Source organism: Monodon monoceros, unplaced genomic scaffold (genome assembly GCF_005190385.1).
Source record: "Monodon monoceros isolate NGI ecotype Baffin Bay Population unplaced genomic scaffold, NGI_Narwhal_1 Super_Scaffold_7, whole genome shotgun sequence".
In the NCBI taxonomy this organism is placed as follows: Eukaryota; Metazoa; Chordata; class Mammalia; order Artiodactyla; family Monodontidae; genus Monodon; species Monodon monoceros.
Genome location: NW_021703784.1, coordinates 14,787,642 through 14,809,469, shown reverse-complemented (window position 1 = coordinate 14,809,469; position 21,828 = coordinate 14,787,642). Strand labels below are relative to the sequence as shown.

At 52.5% G+C, this 21,828-nt stretch overlaps 1 protein-coding gene across 17 annotated transcripts in view; it reads left to right on the top strand.

The window, feature by feature from the left end:
* The window catches only part of CEP164 (centrosomal protein 164), a 71,021-nt gene that overhangs the window by 33,765 nt on the left and 15,428 nt on the right, over positions 1 to 21,828 (top strand). For 15 of the 17 annotated variants that reach the window (XR_003791408.1, XR_003791407.1, XM_029207630.1 and 12 more), the window contains 7 exons: positions 6,411 to 6,794; positions 7,763 to 7,843; positions 9,718 to 9,801; positions 13,780 to 13,865; positions 14,949 to 15,116; positions 17,714 to 17,851; positions 20,536 to 20,748. Coding sequence is in view for 15 of the 17 variants with exons in the window: in XM_029207630.1 (XP_029063463.1) it covers positions 6,411 to 6,794; positions 7,763 to 7,843; positions 9,718 to 9,801; positions 13,780 to 13,865; positions 14,949 to 15,116; positions 17,714 to 17,851; positions 20,536 to 20,748 (1,154 nt within the window). In the remaining 2 variants the exon portion in view is untranslated. The remainder of the gene's footprint in view (positions 1 to 6,410; positions 6,795 to 7,762; positions 7,844 to 9,717; positions 9,802 to 13,779; positions 13,866 to 14,948; positions 15,117 to 17,713; positions 17,852 to 20,535; positions 20,749 to 21,828) is intronic. The other 2 variants (XM_029207641.1, XM_029207642.1) reach the window with 2 other exon arrangements.

Below are 21,828 nucleotides of genomic sequence, written 5' to 3'. Positions count from 1 at the left end.
TCCTCCCTTCCTCCCTTCCTCCCTTCCTCCCTTCCTCCCTTCCTCCCACCCTCCCTTCCTTCCTTCCTTCCATCCATTTTTGGCTGGGTTGGGCTTTTGTTGCTACACACAGGCTTTTCTTTAGTTGCGGTGAGCGGGAGAGCGGGGGCTACTCTTCGTTGCAGTGCGCGGGCTTCTCATTGTGGTGGCTTCTCTTGTTGCAGAGCATGGGCTCTAGGCGCGCGGGCTTCAGTAGTTGCGGCACGCGGGCTCAGTAGTTGTGGCTCGCGGGCTCTAGAGTGCAGGCTCAGCAGTTGTGGCGTACGGGCTTAGTTGCTCTGCGGCATCTGGGATCTTCCCAGACCAGGGCTCGAACCCGTGTCCCCTGCATTGGCAGGAGGATTCTTAACCACTGCGCCACCAGGGAGGTCCCAGAATGTTCTTTCAAACAAACAAACAAAACCTGAAACTCATCATGTCGTCGTAATAACTAAAAAACCCCAGTACATTCTTCTACTTGAAAAAGAACATTCCCTATTATTTGTTCTTGGTCTGTTGTCTAATTTATTAATTTTTAACAATTAAGCTTTCTCTGAATATGTCCAAAGTATTCACACAACCAATAAATCATGAAGTCAACAACTCAGATTTCCCCAGACATTGAAATATTGATTGCAAGGTCAGTTAAACTTTTCACAAAATAGAAAATTCTTTTAAAGGCTTTGAACTGAAAGAGATCACTCACATTTATTAGAATGACCACAAAACTGACCAGTGAAAGAGCAGTGCCCGTATCATGGATTTAAATGTTTCCTTATTATCTTTTATTTATGTCCTTATCATCCCCTTCCACAGTCTTATTGTTTCTGACTCTTACTTCTTGGTCTTCAGCTCACCTTGAGAGCTAGGGGGAAGGTCCCAGGTGGGCTGAGGTTGAGAATGCTGGCTGACACCTAGGTGTAGGTGGGCTCTCCCAGCTGACCCAGCTCTAGCCATTGGGCAGGCCCCGTGTTATACTTAGGCTCACTCTGTAGCCTCAGAAACTGTCCCCGTTTTTGGCTCTGCCCAGTCAGATATGTTTTGATTGTGACTTTGATGCTTTCTGCCACGTGACACATTTTCTGAGTGTCATCAACCTGATCTGGCTCTACTTTGACACTTCCTTCTGAATGGGGCCTGGTCTGTTGGCATTAAATCCAAAGCCTTCTGTTTTGGGTTCCCTGACATGATAACTTTATTTCTTCTCACCTGCCATTAAGACCTTTATGATGCTGATGGAATCAGTGGCTCAGGTTTTGAGCCTGGAAGGATGTCCGTGAGTAGGAATGAGGTGTCAGGAGGACTCGCTGGCTTTTGGAGAAAGAGGGTAGTCTCCACAAGACTGAGCAAATTGAGAGTAGGGACTGTGCCCTGTTCCTGTGTGTGTGTCTGGAACCTGACCTGCTCCCTGGAACTTAGGAAGTGCGTGGGTATGTTGTGCTGAGCGATTGAGTGGATGAATAGGTAGGTGAGTGAATGAATGAGCCACGCTGGGACCAGAGGGTATCCTGGCAGGTCGTGTTGTGCTTTTTTCTTCTCTGGGCTTTCCCAGGTCCTGGGTAGAGTGGACACTGGATCCCCGCTTCAGCTGGTGGATTGAAGATCCCGATGTGGATCAATTATAATGTGCTTTGACTTGGGCTAGTTAATCTTTCCTCTATAATAGTTTACAAATGTCAACACAAAAAGGGATTTTCTTCTTTGACATGTCCTGGATTCTCAGAAGCTTCCCTTCTGATCTTTATATGCTTCTTTGGGGGAGTGGAGCTTTTAAATATATTTTTTATAACCTCTTTAATATAAATAGGCAACCCAGTGTGATGGGGAGAAATGTCTGGAGTGGGAGGTGTTAAATACACTCCCCCCACCCCCCCATCTCTAGCATCCCAGCAGATTTAGTTCATTTTGCCACATGGAGTGTTGAATTCCTGCATTCTAACCTCAGGCAGGAACTGGGGCTCTTCCTGGTGGGGAAGGTTAGTGGTGGGGATGAATGGGGTTTTAGGACAGACAAAGCTGCCTCTGCTTACCATGCCCTTTAAAATGGCTTTTGTCCCAGTTTATAGACCTTGGGTCCTCTGAGCTGCCCACCTCTTCCCGCTTCTGGGCAGCCCCGGCAGCCTGAGATGGAGAGCTTATTCTGTGGTTTGTTTTACCCTGTTTCGCTGTCAACAATCACTTTGCTCATGATTCCATGAGAGGGCAGTAGGATGGCAGGAATGTCTCTCTCTCTCTCTCTCTCTCTCTCTCTCTCCCTCTGTGTGTGTGTCTCCTTCCCCCTCCTCTCCTGCCTTCAGCTTAAGCCCGTTTCTAGTCTATTACTCCTGGAACAGACACTGAGAATGGATGGGAGTGAAAGAGGGGAGGCTGGAGGGTAGGTGAGCAGGCAGCAGATGGCCTTGTAGTGCTGGTGAAAAGACCATCAGCAGATCAAAGGGGAGGGAGGGAGCTGGGCTTAGAAATAACAGGATGATGTCAGTGTGATTGGAAAGCGCTAACAGCACTGGGGAGTAGTGCAAAGAACTGAGACCGACTGGGTGGGAAGGAGTCATGGAAAATAAACGGATTGGTGTTTGGCTTGGTGTGGGGGGGTCTCCCCAGAACGGGATCAATGCAAGGACATGGTGTTCAGCTCCCCTGTCTCCCACTCTCACCCTCCTGAGCCGTGTGGAATGTAGGGCCCCTGCCTTTGTGCTCTGGACCGCAGGAGGGGGATTGCAGCATGGGAGACCTCATAGCTTTTGGGGGATATGTTAAATATTCATGAAATGGTTCATACAGGCACTCTCCTGCACCCCCCTCTTCATGCAGATGGCAAAGTCTTTTTGGAAAAAGACAGCAGGAATTTGCCTTATACTCAAGGACCTGGGGCTGTGACAGGAGGAGACAGAAGGAGTGTGAGCACGGTTGAGCTGAGAGCAGAGCCGTGCTGTGGGTACATCCCCCGGGTGCCCTGCAGAACACTGGCCCAGGAGGCTGTGCGCAGGGGCCTGGGTGTGCGTCCTGGGCCGGGCCTCAGGCCATGGGCCCCGTGATGGAATGAAGAGCAGGGGCTGAGTTAAAGGAGGGGAGCGTGGAGTCAGCTGGGTTTTCCAGACACTCAGCTCTCGTTCATCCATTTGTGGATAATCCACAACAAATGCCTAGTCTCCCCCTGCTGTCCTTCCCCTCAAGACGTCCCCCTGGCTGTCCTCTCATTGCAGTTAGTTGATGTGGGAGCAGGGAATGTAAGTTCACTTATTTTCATGTTAGCCATGTTTTAATATTTTACTATTTACGTAGACAGAATAGGATAAGCTCCATGGAACATTTTTCTTTTGAATAATTTTAGCTTGAGAGTGGCATAGCCTGGGCCTGACATTCTGTAGTCTGGCCATATTCTCTCATGTGTAAGAATGGGAATCTCCCCCTGGATCTGGTGTCCTCTGATTTTTGATAGGTTATTGTTTTTCCGTCATCTTGAATATTAATAGTTAATATTTGTTTAGCTATTTTCCATTTCATAAGCGCTATAACAAGTAATAGTCTAATCCCTGTATAATTTTGTAAAATAGATAATATCACACCTCCATTTTACAGAGTAGGAACTCCTATATCTGCGTTGACCCACTTAATCATTTTTTTTTTTTTTTTTGCGGTACACGGGCCTCTCACTGTTGTGGCCTCTCCCGTTGCGGAGCACAGACCGGGGCACGAACCCGTGTCCCCTGCATCGGCAGGCGGACTCTCAACCACTGCGCCACCAGGGAAGCCCCACTTAATCACTTTTAATATTCAGTCAACAAGCATTGTCTGAGCACCTATTATGTGCCAGAAACTAGACACTGAGGATAACAGGGAGCTGATTTGGTGAGGGCAACAGGCAAGGAAGTCAGCAGTTATAAGACAGTAGTTGTTGTGAAAAAGGATGAGGAAGGCTGATCTCAGGAAGGCTTCCTGGAAGAGGCGATGCAGTGAGGACCAGGGGGAGCTTGTCAGGGTAGATTGTGTGTGTATTAAGAACGCACATGGCAGAGCAGGGAAATGGTGTAATGTTTGTTCACAGGCAGGATGTGTGTGTCTGGAGATGACCTCAGAGGAGCAAGCAGGGCTGGGCTGGGTGAGAAGGGCTGTGGGCCGTGTGAGGAGATGTGAACTGGTGGTCCGACACCTCCTCTGCCCCCTAATCCAAGGTCTGTTGCCTTTCTTTCATCATGAGATGAGCACAGCCGGGGTGGCTTGGCTGTGCTTGCTGAGTCAGACCCCCTCACTCCCCCCGAGACACTCCCACGTCCTTCTTGGCATCCAGGAGCCCCACAGACCGGTCACTGCCTGCTGGCCGCTGCTGAGAGCCGGCTGCTGTGGGGACACCGAGGTGAGGACACCTGGCATCGCCCTGAAGATGCCTCTCAAAGAGGAGGAGCTCATCTTGGCCCCTCTGCACCCAGTGACCATGAAGACTTCCTCCACACTATAAGTTAGGGTGTCAGGAGGGTGGGCAGCAGTGGAGGGCACCCTGCCTTTGTGCTGCCAGGGCATGAGGGAAGCCCACCCCTTCTCTGTTCAGCCTCTGCTTTTCTCCCTGGGACAGGCGTGGCACTGACCACAGCGTCACCACCGTGTCCGGTGCCCTTTGCTTTGGGCAGTAAAGGCTCATAGCCAGGGCCACCTGGGATGTTTCACTTTTCTCCATTCTCAGCTGAGTTCCTTGAGGGCAGGATCTATCTTCCTATTCAGGTCGCCACGGTGGGGTTTGGCTCATAGAAGGTGCTCGGTGAATGAACTTGTGGGTCTCATCATAATACATGAGTTAGCGTTTATGGAGCGCTTACGGTGTGCCAGGCACAGTTCTCTGTTCTTTACTCGCTCAATGAATGTTAACTTATTTAATCTTTCCAACAATCTTATGAGATAGGCCCATACCCCTGTATTTTAGAGGAAGAAACTGAGGCCCAGAAAAGTTAAACAGTTTGCCTAGGGTCCCTGTAAGCACGGAGCCAAGATTTGAACCTGGGTGTTCTATCTCCGAAGTCAGGCTCTGAAGTGCTCTGCTTTCCTGCCTCTCTTAACCATCCTTGGAAAGTTTGGGTGGGCTTGTCAGTCGGCTGCCAGACCTGCAGTGGATGGTCATGGCTTTGGGTTCCGTGGATCCTTTAACAGGCAGACAGCATGGTGAATGGCGTGTTTGGGGCTTTTCCTTGGCCCTCTGGACTCTAGTCGTCACGCTTCTTGTTGGAGTGTCCAGGGTCAGGCTTCAGGAAGTCTCAAAAATCCCTGCCAAGAAGTTGCTCACGCTGGCAGCCCAGGTTTAGGACAGGTGTTTTCTGGGAAGAAGGCTTCTCTGCTTGAGCCTAGGAGAGATCACAGGCTGTATTTCCAAGGGAGGAGTTCCTTTTTCTCTTGTGGTAGCTCTAAAGGTTTCTCCTGCTCTTTACCATGGGGTTTGTGAGCGAGGAGCAGGGTGGGCAGCTGTAGAGGTGCCCTGCTCCCATCTCCTTTCAAGAGACCCTGCAGAGGGGACCTTGGGGGATTAACGGCCTGCAGCTGCTGAACCTTTGATCCACCCCGGCTCGTGCCAAGGCCGGGCTTGTTGATGGAATTGATGGGGTGCAATGGGCCCCGGAGCAGGGCCATTTCTGCATGACGGCTGCGGGACTCTCCATGTGGCTGAGACCCTTTCAGAACTGTGCTGTGGCCTGAGGCTCTCCTACTCAAGCCCCCTCCTTCCCTCTCCCATGTCACAGGTCTCAGACCTGCGTTCCCAAGCCTCTCCCCACCTCCCGTATCCTCATGGGAATTTCCCCCAATCAGTCTTCTACACACCTCACCCCATCTGGCACCTGCTGCCCAGAGGACTCACTTGATGGTCCTCCGACAGAGGAGCCTGGCTCTAGGGCTGCTTATGCAGCCTCCCTAAGGGGGAGGCTATAGGGAGAGAGCTACCCTCATTGCTGTGCAAGAAGGGTACCCTCCTGATATTTCCTCCCTCCTGCCTTTTAAAAATGAAAACTCTAGACTTTGGTACTTTTCTCTCATGCGGTTCTCCGTCATCATCATCGTAAACAAATATTGACTTCTGAGCCTGCCATCTAATGGGGCTGGAATGAGCCAGATTTATTACTCGAGAAAGTGATGGGTGGTGACAGAGTTGTATAGTGCAGTGCACTGGATTCCAAGTTCCTCGGTGGACGGGGTTCAGGTTGGGTGTATTCAGATCACCATAGAATTTCAGAGTCAGTGGAGCTGGGCTGGAGCCAGGAATCTGTGTTTTTAAATGCTTTTGAGGTGTGGGATAGCCATTGGTTTCAGAACTGTAGGCGTCAAGGAATGGCAGCTCCATCTTGTAGCAAGTCTCTAAACCCTTTTATTAATTCCTGACGTCTTCCTTTCTGACACGGTCTTCTGCTCCCTAGGAATCTCCAAGAACAAGCCAGCCAGAGGAGAAGAAGGACACTTCTCTGGATTCCGATGCTGCCAGCCCCACTACTCCTGGCAAGCTCTTCAGCCGAGGTGCAGATAGCAGCCTGAGCAGTGCCGATGGCCAAGGGCAACAGGGAAAAGGGGCAAGTTGGCTCCCAGAAAAAGAAAAGAATGAGAAGAATGATCCCGGGATGTCCAGGAGTGTGGCGGACCCCGGGGGTGACCCCGCGGGCCATCAGCCTGCCAAAGCCAATAAAAAAGAGGCACCAGAGGACCCGGTGGATGCAAGAGAGGAGGGTTCCCTGCAGGAAGAGGCAGCAAAGGAGCCAAAGAAGGAGGCTTCCGTCCCAAAAGAGAGCAGATCAGAGGCGAGCGAAGTAAGTCGCTTTGTCCCGTGGGCAGTTGCTGGCTGCAGCCCTCTGCTGCTCTCTCGTGCCCTGTGCACGTTCCTCTCCCTTCATCTTTATTACTGAGTCAGGAGCTGCATTTGCAGGCCCGGCAATGGGCCGTCAACATCAGCCAGAACCCTTAATTGTGACAAATATGCCCAGACCCAGCAGGCAGTAAAATCCTGAATGAAACTCCAAACCTGCTGGCACTAGAAATTCAGAGCAAAAATTTGCTTTTCCTTTGGCACTTCCTGGGGTATTCCTATTCCTCTGGTCTCCCACTTACTTCCTCTTGCCATTTCCTGCCTCCCCCTCCTACTTCTTGACATCAGTTTGGGGTGAGTCATGGTTGCAGCCTGTGTTCCTGCAGAGAGAGGAGCCTGTTGAGGGGAGTGGGGGGGACGTTTGGGAGTGTCCTGCCCCGGCATTGGTCAGTTAGGTTACAAGAAGACTCTTCATTGGTCTCTCTGGCTCCTTTGAACAACCCAAGACGCGGGAGTCTTGCTTGGTAAGATCAGGCCAGTGACCCGGATGGATAGAAGTAGGACCCAGCTGTGAGAGCATTTGGCATCTTTATTTTCCAGCCCTTAGTCCCGCCCTTCCTCCAGGTGGATGGTGAGGGAATTCATTTAAAGAGCTTTTAGCTACTTCCTGGAAAAGATACACTCATCTTGTTTTCCTAGGATCCCATCAAACTTCCCCACTGCCGACTTTCTAACCATCTCCCACTCTGCTTCACTTGGCCCTCCTTCCAAGTGTAAAGAGTGTTGCCCTGCCCAGCCTGAGGGGGCGGGGGGCAGGTGTCCAGAGAGAATGGGAGGGTCCACAGGCCTCTTCCAGGTTTTCCAGAAGAGTTGGATTTCGGTTTGGGTTCAGCCCTGTACTGGCACCGTGGATAGTGATCACAACCCTCTGTCCTCTGCTCTGGTGACTTCTCTGTGGGTCTGTCTCCCCAGGAGTCAGAGATCAGTGAACACATGAAGGAACTACAGCCCTCAGACTCCACTGCTTCTGACCCCAAGTCCTTTCTTGGCCTGGTGAGTCTGAGATGGGGGGCAGCAGAGTGGTGGTGAAGAGCATGGGTTTGCGAGGTCCTGTGTTTGAGTGATTCGCTGAGCATCTCACAGCTTGTAAGTGGGGAAGTTAGGACTCAGACTTGGGTCTTGTCTAACTCCATTTTCTCAGCCCTGCGTACTAAGGATAACACTACCTACTTTATAGGTTTGTTGTGAGAAGAAAGTGGTGTAAAGAGTATAAAACATTAGCATATAGACATTAAACAAACATAGCTGTTATTACTATTACTGCTGTGTGAAGTGCCTGTGAGATCATATGAGGTCATTGCCTCTGGGCTCTAGCAGGAGCATTACATGAACCTAGGAGGTTAGAGACTGTGTGTGTTTATGGAATCACTGAGCCATGGTGAGGACCAGTCCTCAGGCTCTCAGGCTCTGACCAGGAAGGATGCTGTGGTGTGGTGTCATTTCCCAAGTTAAGACTTTGTCCTGGAATGCCAACATCCATGGTTTCTTTGTCCCAGTCCTTCCACGCAGCCTGCTGTAGCCTGGCTTCACTTGCCAGGTTTGTTATCTATGGGGAGGAGTTCGGGGTGCTTTTTGGCAGAGCACTTCTTCCAGAAACCACGCTCCATCTGTTCGGAGGAGGCAGATCAAAGGGAAGGGATTAGTGGGAGAGGGTCAGGGATGAACAGTAATGATACGAGGGGGTGCAGAGGAATTAGGAGGCTGTGTGCTCAAGCCCCTCACTGAGCCATGGGCTTAGGAACCAGATGGCAGGTGCATTGAGTGGAGTAGAACTCACGCTGAAAGGGAAATGTCATCAGCAAAGAAAACCACAAGCTAGGAACGGGAGGCAAAGTCCTTGTTGGCACAAACCGTCATGAAGAATCACCGTGTCACAGAACTCTCTGAAGCAAGGGCCCTGGCCCTGCTAAAGGAGTCACTGTGTGGAGAAACGGGCTGCCCATCGGCATTTTTCTTCTCTATGGGAGTGGGTGGAGGAAGCCACAGACAGCAGGACCAGACCTTGGCTGGGCATCCCTGCATTTATCAGGGCTGATGACAGAACTGTCCCTGTGAGCGTGCTGTCAGGTAGCCGTCCGTCACCTAGCCCTGTGACGATCTTGGGGTCGGAGGGGGCGGGCTCGTTGCTCTGCGGCAGCCAAAGGGCTGCGGGGAGCTGGCACCTGTGTGGGCAGTTGCTGCCCGTCCCAAAGAGAAGCTGGTGGAGGAAGTGGCCCTAATTCATCCCCATTGTCCAGAGGGACACCTGTATGGGAAGGGGAAGGAACCAGCTGGGTGGAGCCTGGCAGGCCCTGGTGTCCAAGCTGCCCACAGGGCTTCTGGGCACTTTGGCCTCCTGGTTGGGCACCAGGAGGGAGAGACAGCTGGAAAGTGACATGCTTTGCAGCACATGTCACACAAAGAGCTTGGGCTTTGGAGTCGGCCCAGGGCACTTCTGACCCCCAGCCCTATTGCTTACCAGATACATGACCTTGGATAAATTACTTGGGCTCTCAAACTGCTTCCTCCATGAGCTAAGAATAAGAGGATCAGTCTCATAGGGTTACTTTTTTCCCTGTAATTTGATTATGAAAAATTTCAAACATACTGAAAAATTAAAAGACTTTTACAGCGAATAGCCTCATACTCACCACCTAGAGTCTACAGTGAACAGTTTACCGGACTTGCTTTGCCACACGCCTTTCCATCCAGTCGCAGTGTTAAGTTTGAAGGTGAAATTAATGAGTAGCTGTCGGAGTGCTTGGTACAGTGCCTGGCATGTAGTAGGCGTCTTTCTGGAAGGTGGGGGTGGAGGAGAGGCTCTGTATCCCTGGTGGGCGCTGAGCGCGACAGAGGAGAGCTGACCTCCCCATCTCTACCATCTCCAGGACTTCGGTTTCCACAGCCGGATCTCGGAGCACCTGCTGGATGTGGACATGCTCTCCTCTGTCCTGGATGGAGCCCGCTGGGAGGTGAGTCTCTCTAGGGCTGGGCTGGAGCCTCACTTTTGAGGATAATCAAGAGCTGAGTCCTGCCCATCCCAGGGTGCATTTCTGGGAGTTCTCGCTTCTGATTCCTTAAGGCAAGGCCCTGACGGTGCCTGTGATGGGGCTTCCGACATACATGCTCTGTTGCTGCCGTGAATTCAGTCATTCCGTGTCCTCCACCGCCATATATTTATCTGTTTATCCAGTCACTTAGCAACTGAGGGCCGACCACTTGCTCCCGTGCAAAGCGCTGTGTAGTTTGTGGGTTTCAAGGCACTTCCCAACCTGGCCCATCCAACCTCTGCAGCCTCATCGTCAGCCCACCGCCCATGCCCCGGCTGTGCCCACCACTCACCGTTCCCCTGGGGCCACACCCTCCACCCCCTTCACCACTCTGCCTGCTGGGCTGCTTTTCCTTTTGTCCCAGCAAGCTCTTTCTTGGTCTTGGAGGTCCACCTCTGACGTCACCTCCTCCAAGCACGATTTATCTTTCCTTCCCTTTGCTTTCCTTTGCTCCCCTTAGTGCTGCTTCTTTTGTTTTATGGTTCTTTGTCTCCCCTGCCAGATGTAAGCTCAGACACAGACCCTGTCCTTAAGGAGCTTGAAGCCAAGATCATTTTTGCCTCCTCTGTAGGGTTGTTGAGAGGAGAGAGATTCTGACATGTGGTCTTTGCAAGTCTGAGCGGGCATTTGGTTTGGGTGAAACAAACAAGGTATTTAATGTGAATCAGGCCTGGGTGCCCTTAGTGAAGCGAGTCCTGAGACAGGATGGAGTTACAAGGTCGGTTGCATTTGTGCCTGACATGTTCTTCTTGGTTCTGCTGGACCTTGGTCCCCACCGTCTGCAGCACTGCAGTTTGGAGGTCTTGAAGGGCACAGACAAGGCCAGGTGGTGTTTGTCAGGAAGGGTTTGGAGCAGGTGATTTGTGAGACACCTTACTGAGTAGACCGGGCAAGGTGAATTTCCATTGCTCCGTCTCCAGAATCTGGCCAGTATTAGAATACTTGGGGGGCTTTAAAGAAGACAGATTTCTACGTCCTGCCTAAGACCTCATGAGGCGAGCAGCCTCTTTGTGGGCCATGCCACTTGGTATAAAGCAGTAGCAGGGCCTGGCTTGCATTTGCTTCTCGTGAGGCACCCTCTGAGGCAGCCGCCCTGGCAGAGGGGGCCCTAAGCTGTATCTCATCACCAGTGTGGAGCAGTGCTGGGTGCTTAGGTTGGCTGACCACGTGGAGCCCTTTGCGAGGTTGTGTCTGCCTCTCACTTCAGGGCACGGAGGGGCTGAGCAGGGAGGTAGAGCTGGAGGGACAAGAAGCAGCCTCTTTGTGGGACGGATTGAACCATAGGTACAGTCCCCTTTGTCTATCCGGGGGACACTTGTCCATTTTCCATATTCTCTGGATCTCTCCCAAGGCCAGGGCCAGTGCAGAAGCTTAGAACTGAGCTAAATTAATTTTTGTTCACTTAAACATTTTTTATGCATCTTTATTGAGATCTAATTGACATAAATAAACTGGACACATATAAATGGTACCATTTGATAGTTTTACCATATGTTTACACCTTTCAAATCACCACCACGGTCAAGATAATGATTATAATGAATTACGAACATGATGAATTTTATAATAGGTTACAAAAAATGACCATAAAATTATTTCAAATAATACAGAAGGTCAAAGTCTTCTACTTCCTGCAGCCTTACTCCCTCCCGTGGGTAGGGACTGTTAGTTTCCATTAACATTTTCAATGTGCCTTTCCAGAAAATTTTCTGTACACATATAAGCATGTATTTATTTTCTATTTGTTAATCTTTTTTTCCCCACAGAAATTGGAACTGTGCTATTGAAAACTGCTTGGCAATATGCTCTTCAAATTCGAGAATAGACCCTTAACTTATTTCTATGCTATTTCAGATCTGCCCTACTCCTTTTATTGGTTGCATAGCATTCTGCTTTATGAATGCACTGTGACTTACTGGGATTTATTAAACTGAGGACTGCATCATAAACAAAAAACAAAACCCCGGAGCTAAGTTTAGGTTGGGGAAGTGGCGTCTTGAGCAGTCTTAGGCAGGAGGCTTAGAATGTGCTTGTGTCTCCCCTTTCTGAAGAGTGCCGATATGTCTGATTTCTTTGTCTGGTTCCTTTGACTCCCTTTCTGGGGCAAAAATGTCTAGGGAGCAGGTAAAAACTCTGCTCAAAGGACCTCTGTCTGGGTACTTACCCAAGGTGTCCCTTATTCTCTAGCTGGGGGCTAGTTGAGTTTCTAGCAGAAATATGGAAGGTGAAATAAGAAGGAAATAGGCCTTGTCTGTAGCTTGTCCTTTCTGATTCAGGGCTCCGTCCGCCGATATTAATTACAATCACTGCACTTTGTTACCCATCTTGTATTTTAGTTTGTGAAATAGATTGGCCTGTGTGATTGTTTTTGTTTTTCCTTGAAAAGAGAGGGGGAGCTGTCTGCTGAGCTCGTTGTGAATTGTAGGGAAGACAAGTTGTGAGTTGAGCTCTGGAAGGGAAGGAGGTGGGGTGGGAGAAGGGCGGCCCGCCCCACCATTGTCTGCGGGCTCTGCCTGGCTGATGCGATTAGGAGTGGCAGCGCTGGCAGGGAGCCCTTCTGCTGCGGGCACCAGGAGGCACTCCCAGGCAGCATTGCTATTTTTCATGTAATCTGGTGGAGCTGGCTTATAGTTCAGACCCATCCAGATGGCAGAGTCGGCCACAGCTGCCGGGGCTCAGGCTGCCAGTGGAGAGGTGTGGGGGGCTGGGGGCATGGGGCTGGGGACACGGAGGTGTGCCAGCCCGGCCGGAGCCCTACTGGGGAAGATGGAGTGAGCTGTCTGTCTCCTGCCCCATGTCTCCTGTTAACCCTCGTGTCCCGGAACAGACAGGGCTCCTGTCAGTGTGACAGAAGGAGTGCAGGTCCTAGGATGGGGACTGGCACTGGCAAAGCTGGGTTTCTTTTGTGTTTTGTTTTTCCTCAGGCTGGGGAAGAGGAGAGCTCATATTTGTGGCATTATGCCTTCTTTTGGGCCGGAGTCGGGCTTTATGTACGTGATCTCATTTAATCTTCACCAGAAGCCCTGTGAGCTCTGGTTTGCTATCCCATTTCGTAGTGGAGGAGGTGTTAGAACAGAGGGTTGAGTCCAGGCTGACTGCCCTACTCTCCCCGTGTGACCTCACCCCTGCAGAAAATATGTGAATGTATCAAAAATAGTCCTTTTTCACCAGCTTGCTAAATTTGCCTAGACGCCTAAGCTTTAAAATGAGATTTGGGGTTGGCTTTTTTTTTTTGTTTTGCGCTGTCTGGCTGGTAAAATCCCTGACTAGGAAGGGGGCATCATTGTCTACTGATGGGACCTGGGTGTCGGGGGAGCAGAGGAGCGCCCCGTCTTCCTCCCTTCAGGTGCCCACACAGTGCCCTTCTCGTCTGGAGTACAGCTCTCTGTCATTTCACCAAGTCTCCATGTCTCCAGGGTCCTTCCTCTTTGACGCACTTGTCTGCTGTGCCCAGTCTTGTTCGCTTAATTTGAGCGTCCCCGATTATCACTGGCACTGGTGGTCTGGGGCCTCTGTGGATCTGGGGTGTTCATGGATGGCTCCGCTTTGTACAACTGGCAGTGAAGGGTTTCCAACTGCAGAAGGCAGGATTTTCTTTTTCTTATGTGTTCTGCTTCAGCCTCTGCCTCTGCCTGCAGTGGCTTTGGTGTCTGACTCATCCTCCCCAGGCCAGCAAGGCTGGCCCTGGGAGCAGCTGTGAGCCTGGGGGCTTAGCCAAAGCCCCAGGGCCTTCACTGTGCAGTAGGCGACCTTCTCTTCTGCATCCCGAGTGGTCCTCACTCACCAAGAGCCACCTCTCAGTGCTTCCTCCTGGCATGAGAGTCAGTTGGAGGATTAAAGGACCCAATGCAGACCCCCCAACCCCCAAAGTATACACTTTCCACTGCTACTTGCCTACAGGCCCAGAGGTTGGGGAGAGAAGACAAGGATGCCAGCCAGTCCAGCCAAGATGAGCTGCAGAGCAAGAAGTCCAGAGGCTCGGAGAGGTATAGTGCGTGGGAGGCCACCCTCAGGGACTTTGGGATGGCGTGGACTTGGGCAGAATTCCTGGCTTTGGTCTACGTACCTCGGTGTGCTCCTGCCTGAAGGCAGATGGTGAACTGACTGGATGGCCTTGCAAAGTCTGCGTGTGTGCGTGTGCATATGCGTGTGTGTGTGTGTGTGTGTGTGTGTGTGTGTGTGTGTGTACCCAAACCAAGTCAGGAGTGGGAGGTACTGCTGGAGCATATGGGAGTACTTTGTGCCCATAGCACCATTGTGGGGACAAGGCTCTGTCCTTTTCATCAGATTGGATGAAGCCTTGTGTGTCCCTGCTCGTGGGCCAGGGCTGGATAGCCTGCTCGAGGTCCGGGGGACCATGTTAGAGGGTCGGTAGTGCAGCTCAGAGCTCCGAGCCAGGCCTTACCACATCAGAAATGGCCGTGGCTGTGTGTGTGTGTGTGTGTGTGTGAGTGAGTGAGAGAGAGAGAGAGAGAGAGAGAGTGAGAGAGAGTGAGAGAGAGAGAGTGAGAGAGAGTGAGAGGGAGAGAGAGATTGAGAGACAGGAGCTTCCAGCTTCTCAGGCCTGAGCCCATGATAAGAGAAGGGCTGCCACCCTGGAAGGGGAAGTGGGTGGTGGTTCTACTTTTTGGACCTTGAAAAGCTATCAGCATTCTTACTTGAAGCTACAGCTTCATGCATTGTCTATAGTCTGACCGTGGGAGTCTGGCTTCTCTTTTTCTCCCTCTTTTCTGCTCAGTTCTTCCATCATCACCCCCCGCCCCCAACACACGCACACACTCTCCCCGGCCCCAGTGATGGCAGGAATGCGTACACCTGTGAGTGTGCCCAGCTCTCACTCCTGGGCCAAGCAAATGAAGGCTGAGTGTAGTCCAGGCAAAGGGAGAGCTCCGGAGGGAGTTCCTTCGTCCTGCTTTTCTGGCTGCTTTGGCCTCCGTGGGCTCTCCATGGAGGTGGGGCCCCGGCTGAGGTCCAGCCCGCAGGAGGCATGGACCTCGGTCCCCGTACTCCACTCCCCAATTCTCCTGCTGCTGTCCGAGTGGAGGCCCTGACTCTGCTGCTCTGCCCAGGTTATCTCCTCCTCTTCTGCATGGGGAGCGGCTCCAGAGTCCCCTTCACAGCCAGGCCACGGATGAAGGGCCCCCGCAGCCCCTGGAGGAGCAGCTGGAACAGAAGGGGGCAGAGGAGCCTGGGGAGGGCTCTGCAGGCAGCCGCACGCCCCCTGGTTCCCTGCAGAGGTAAGGGTGGGCTGGAAGCCTCCCAGGGTGGGCGTGGCGGGCCTGGAGAGGTGGGGAGAGCAGGGGGCGGGGTTGCAGCCACCACAGACATTTCTGCTGAGTGTTTCACACGAGCTGGAGAGCTAGGAAATCTGCCTCTTCCTCGTCCTTGGCCTACAGCTAAAGTCGGGGTGCACAGTCTGATTAGGGGAGCTTAGAAACTCTGGAACTAGGAAGTATGTCTTCTGACCCAGCTGCCCTCCTGCCAGGGGCCGGGGCAGAGACTGCTGTCACCCTGGACTAGGCTGTTCCTGCCAGGGGGGCCATTTCTTCCGGCCCCCACCTGCCAGCCCCCTCCTTCCCAGCAGGCATCCCACTGCTAGTCACTCAGCAAGCCTGTGGGGAGCCCTGCTGGGTGCAGGGCCCGGGGCTTCCCTGAGGCCAGCTGAGAGGACCTTCACTCCCTAGCCTGCTCCAGAGCCGGTGTAGACTTGCTAGTTTGTTCCCCTGGCAAGAGAAAGACGCTGGTCTTAGAGCTCATCTGGTTGGAATGAGTCACTGGGGGAGGCTGAGTAGCAGCCGTGTTTAGTCGGCAGCATCCGCGGAACTCTGCTGTGTGCAGGGCCTCTCCTGGGCGCCATAACCATTCTGCATCCCACCTGGGACGCGAATCTCTGGTCCTTCAGTGTAAACTGCTCGGGGAGAGGCAGGGAGGGGAGCTGGGATCTGAGACCTGAGATAGGGAAACCACAGGTCTTGCCGGGGCCGCTGCCTCCTTTGTCCCCATCACAGACCTTTGACCCTGAATGGGGTACACCTGGAGCCTCTCACCTTCCTCTGGCTTTAACACAATTGCTTCCTTGTTGCTGTCAAAGGAAGAGATCCCAAGCCCACCTGCCGCCCACGAGAGGGGTGAGGAGCAGTGCTCCCAGGCTGAGGGGCCGGGCCCTGGGCAGGATGAGGCCGAGGGGCCCTAGGAGAAGGTGGCGGTCGGCCCCACCCTGCCAGTCTCTCCAGAGGTGTAAGGGCCAGTTTTCACATCTGTCCCTGCCCTCCACTGTGTGTGGATTGCTTCAGTGCCCATCTGGTCTTGGATGGTGGGGAGGGGATGCTCTGGCTCCGGCTCAAGGAGTGGAGTGGGGGGAGAGTGAGTGAACCCTTGGTTCTGCGTGCAACCTTGACCCCTAAGCAGCCCCCGGGGCTCCCCTGGTCAGCACCTGGGGTACGAGGCTGGAAGCGAGGGGGAGGGGGTAGGGTATCTCCTGGGTCATTAGCAGAAACCCGGTAAAGCGTGTTTTCCCCTCTACCAAGCATGTTTTTCTTTGAAAAAATTATTGAGGTATTTATATACATGAAAGAACATACATCTGAAATGTCCAAGTCAGTGAGTGTTTATATACGTGTACACCATATCACAACCACCCAGATCATTAGCAGAACATTTCCATCCCTCCTGAAAGTTTCCTCAGGCCCCTTTCCTCTCAGTCCACCTGCCCTAGGTCACTGCTATTCTAGCTTCTGTCCCGTAGATTCGTTTTTCCAGTTCTCTAACTTCATATGAATGGAATTATCCAGTACACAGTATATATCTTTTGTGCCTGGGTTCAAAGCTCAGCTGTGCTGTTGCGCCAAGCGCTTCTAAAACTTAGAAACCTTTCCGCTCTCCTCCCCTTTCTCACCCCTTTTAGAGATAAGGAAACTGAGGTTCAGGGAGGTGAAGTGATTTGCCCAAGGTCACGTCACCAGTCGGTTGGCAGAATTAGGACCTGAGCCCTCTAGTCGCCTGAGCCGTCGACTTCTGACTCTTGCTCTGTAGCCACCGTGCCTTTTCTCTGCATGGAGAGAAACGGGTGTCAGGGTGATACAGGTTTTCCTGTCTGTGAACTGAGCAGCACAAAAGGATGAAGCGTCCTCAGGATTCGGGCTGACTGTTGGGCAGAGACGGGTTCATGCCCTGATTACTCACAGGAAGCGTCACCGAGAGCTGGCGGGGCACGTGAGTGCACAATCATGTCATCGCTGTAGCGCTGCAGGAGTGATGCAGGGAAGGGGTAGCCCGTTTTTCAGGCGGTGATATATCCCACAGTGATAGCTCTGCCCCTGAGGAATGGCATAGCTTTCCCAGGTCCCCTGGGTGGCTGTGGGCAGCCAGATCAGGGCTTTTGATGAGGACAGGAGGTGAGTGGGGTTCAGAAACAGGACCCTCTGGGCAGAGGTCAGAGGGCATTTTCCCAGGGCTTCTGGAAGAGAAGCTGGCCAGTGAGGCTCCTCCTGGCTGCCTGGGCTGATGAGTTCCCTTCCTTTGTGTTTCTCCTCCCACCCCAGTGAGGCTGCCCCTGCTGGGGGGCTCTCTCCTGGACCACACAGTTTCAGTTTACACAGCGCCCTTAGGAAATGTCTTCTGTTCCTTTCCTAAGTCTTCTCAGGCTCCATAACTTCCTTGTTATTAATCTTTACAGCTACGTTAAGAATGGATTGATTTTTCTGGGATTCGTGGGGAGTGGCCCTGTGTCTGTGCCTCATTTGTATCCATGGGATTTTCATTTATGAAGGTGACTGAGTGACAACACAGAGAGGCCAATGCCACTGAAAGAAGAATTTATTCCTTATATTTCCAGAGAGAAGAGGGCATGCCACGCCGGGTGGGGCCACGTGGGGAAGGACCAGAGTTGGCCAGGAGGCCGAAGAGGCGAGAAGGAAGAGCGTAACCCAGAGCCTTTATTGGGGTTTTCGTGGGAAGCAATGGGCGAGACAGGGTAAGTACCCTGAGCGAGTGGAGGGGTGGAAAGTTTGAATAATTTTGGAGGGCTCTGGGCCTGGTCTCTAGTTACCTGGTGCCTGGCCCTGGGTGATTTTGGGCATGGGAAATAGATCAGGAGATGGTAGGGGGTGTAGGGATTGGTTGGTTTGCATGTGAAAGACATACTCCCTTTGCTGTCTCTAAGGATTGGCTGGTCTGGGAGGGGGCACCCTCTCTTTGACCAGCCAGCTTTTTCAGATGCCATAACATCATGAAATACAGAAAATAAAAAGCATGATTAGTAGAGTCTGTCACCTGCATAGATATTGTCAAGCTGAATCAGGAGGAGTTCAGAGCAAAGGGCAGGTCAGGGAGTGCAGGCAGGGCTAGCAAGCAGCCACCGCTGTGCGTGCTTTATGGCCAGAGGCCTGGGTCTGGGAAACAAGGATACCCTTCCGTTTGTCATCCCAGCATCTTTCATGAGGTGTGTATAGAGAGGGGGTAAATGAATTAAAACAACTGGGTTGAAAGTGAGCGGAGACAAGATCCCTGATAGTGATCTGAGTTTTAGCGGTACCCTGGCCATTTCAGGGCCATGGGTATCATATCCGCCTCCCTCTCCTCCCTCCCTGCCCGCCTTCTCTCTTTGCTTTCCCTCATACGGCTCGGAGTAACTTGGTGGCCCGTCTGAAAGGATGACGCTCTTACTGAGCCTCTTCTTGGCCACTAACTGTTGCAAACTGTGTCTCACTGATGCTGATACCTGAGGAGTGGCCTAGAAATCGGACCTGCCTCTTCCTCTGGAGTCTTCAACTGCCCAGTTATCTCATAGATCTTTCAGGCTCACTGTTTGACCGCCTCGGACCTAAGCTGGGAGTTTGGGACACTCGATCTTTAAAACAGGGACACGGAGGAGAGGCCCACTGAAAAGCAGCCCCATTTGCCTGTGTGCCAGATGTGCAGGCAGGCTCAGTGGCGCGCAGCCTGGGCACACACGGGCGCGCCGGCTGATGCCCCATCTCTCCGCAGCACCTGTCCCCAGGGCTCCACACAGCTACGCAGCCCACAGGGGAGAGACATTAAAAGGTACCATCTCAGGGAAAAAAGGTGATTTCAGCTCAGGTTGGAAATGAGTTGGAGGGTTGATGAGGCTGAGAGCTGCGGGGGGAGGCTCTTTCCGAGGGCAGGATTCTCAGAGGAGGTGGCGGCCACGTCTTACATCCGCATCAGTCGGGCTGGGACAGGGGACTGAGAGGAAGCTGGGAATTGGAAGGGGGGAGACGGGCTTGGGAGCAGAAGAGAACTGAAGGCAGGACTCAAGACTGCTTCTGGTCTGAGTCATGATTTTAGAAAAGATCTTAATGATATTTCAGAGATAGCAGTAGCCTTTTGTGTCTTCCTTCTCTCTCTGGCCTCAAGGGGCTGAAATGGAATTCCAGAGCCCTTGTTTACTTCTGCTCTTCTAATTTGATCCCGCCCGATGCCTTCTGTCTGCTGCAGTGTGGGAGCTGAGGGAGGAGGGAGTTTTACATCCCCAGCGGTGGACGGGGGACTGGCTCCCCTCTTGGGCCCTGGCCCCTATTGTCCTTGATTGGACCACGTCCATATGCCGTTGGGGTCCACTGGGCCACCGTGCCAGGCCTGCCGCAGCTGGAGCACCGCGGGAGAAGATGGTGGTTGGGTGGCCAGACCAATTTCTGGTGTAAGATTTAGGGACCTGGGAATGCCAGCATGTCCTGGCCTTTAGGAAAGCCGCTCTGGGAGGCAAAACACTTTATCCCGCTTATGCTTTCGTTGCTTAAAATGTTCTTGGGGTTTCTCTTTGGGTATCTCCTTTAAGAACCAGAATACAAGCAACATAACAGCCTTCATTATAGACATCTCTTTAACCGACACCAGTGTTCCTTATCTTACCACCCGCCTTACGCATCCACGTTAGAATTTCTTTTACACATTTCCGAACAGTGAATACACTCTACGCAGATGAAGCTGTGGCATCGTCGGGGAGATACGGAGCCTGGCATTCTGGTTGTGCTCTTGCTACTGTCTTTGGCTTAGGGAAGGGTCTCCTGCCCGGCTCCCTTGGCAGAGTGGGGAGGACAGTTTCCCATTCCTGGGCCTCCATGGACTATTCTAGGTCTCAGGGCTAGGAGTTCTAGCAGCGAGGAGACATGCTGCTGCTTCTCCCGCTGGCTCATACACACTGGCCTCTGTTCAGTTTGAGAGTCAGAGAGCAGCCTCTGGGGACTTCCCAAACTGCTGGCATCGAGCGTCAAGTAGCAGGGGGAGCCCTGGTAGGGAGTCGGAAACAGGGCCATGAGCCACTCTGGGGAGGAATCCATGAGGGACAGAGCTTCGCTCTCTTCCTGCTGCCGCCAGCCCTTGAGCCACAGCTTGGGTGTTCACTCAGGCCACAACCCACCAGGTGCCCTGAGAGCCTCCTACGGGGCACCCTCATCCCCAGGCTCTCGGGGCCTTTGACAGCCACCGTGGGGCTTGTCCTATAGAACAAATGCTGCCTGTGTCTTCGAGAGGGTAGCCTCGCTGCCCGCCCTTGGGTACAGTGATTTGCACTTATGATTCCTGACCCTGGGCCCTCTGTTAGGGTTCCGTATGTGCTGTTCTGTATCTGTATAAATCCTAGTGCCGAAAGGTGGGTGGATAGTAAACCTAGTGAAATGCTGCTTCCACCCTTGGCAGGCGATCTACAGAGCCTGCGGCTCCCCCAGAGCAGCTCTCAGAGGCTGCACTGAAGGCCTCGGAAGAGGCGGTGGCCCAAGGACTTGAGCGAGAGCAGAGGTGGCTCCTGGAGTCCAAGCGAGAGAAGATGCCGCGGCTGCAGGAGAAGCTGTGGCAGGAGGAGGAGGCGGCGGAGACCCTGCAGCTTCACCGGCAGAAAGAGAAGGCGCTCAGGTCCCGCCCCGACCCCAGTCCAGCCGCCCCGGCTGTGCAGGGACACCCTCCTCCCACCCTGGCAGCCACGGGGATGCCCGGGGCCCCTCCAGGACTGCTCGCCAGTGGCCCGTGTGGAGGGGTGGGCTCCCTGGCCAGGGCTCGTGCCTTTCCTCTTTTTGGGGAGGACTTGGGAGGCGTGATCATAATGAGGGTAGCTAACATTTTTTGAGAGATTACACTGATCCATATGCTTTACGTCTATTAATTTGTTCAGTCCTCGGAATGGCCCTTATGAGGTGTCGTCATCAATTCTGTTTTGTAGCATCTATAATACAGATGAAGAAACTGAGGCACAGAAAGGTTAAGTAGCTTGTCCCAGGTATGGAGGCTTGTAAGCAGCAGAGCCCGGATTAACCCAGGCGGTTTGTCTCCAGAGAACAACTACATCGTCCTCTCTCTTGAGAGTCAGGGCCCTGTTGGAACCCGCTGAGATTGGGAGGGACCACGTGATATGGTGTGAGGTGCTCTCGGATCCAGAAGTTTCTATTTGGGTTCCTACTCTTTGAGTAGCTGTCTGTGAGGCCCTAGACAAACGCGACATGGAAGCCTGGGCTGGGCCCGCGTGTACAGGATTGTGTGTATGTATGCTGGAGTTTTATTTTTATAGGAAGAGGCAGTTCAGGGCTGGCATGATGGCTACACAGAGTCACCAGGTCCCTGGTCTCCTTTCACGTCTCTGCCGTCTTTAGTGCTGGGTTTTACTCTCAGGGTCTCTTTACAGTCCAGTATAGCTGCTGGATCTCCAGCCATCGTATCTGTGCTCCAGGCAGGAAGATTAGGGGCACCTTCTAGCTCATCCAGTCCCTTTGAAGGCGCTTTCCTGGAAACTTTACCCAATAATTTCCACTTATATCTGGCTGGCTACCCCTGGTTGCAAAGGCTAACTGGGAAATGTATTCCTTCAGCTGGTCCTCTGTACCTGATAGAAAAAAAATCAGGGTTCTCTTAGTAAAGAAAAATGGGAGAATGGATATTGAGAAGGGTAATAAGCAATCTCTGTCACAGTCCCAGGATGGAAAGGTGCTACAAAAAGATGTT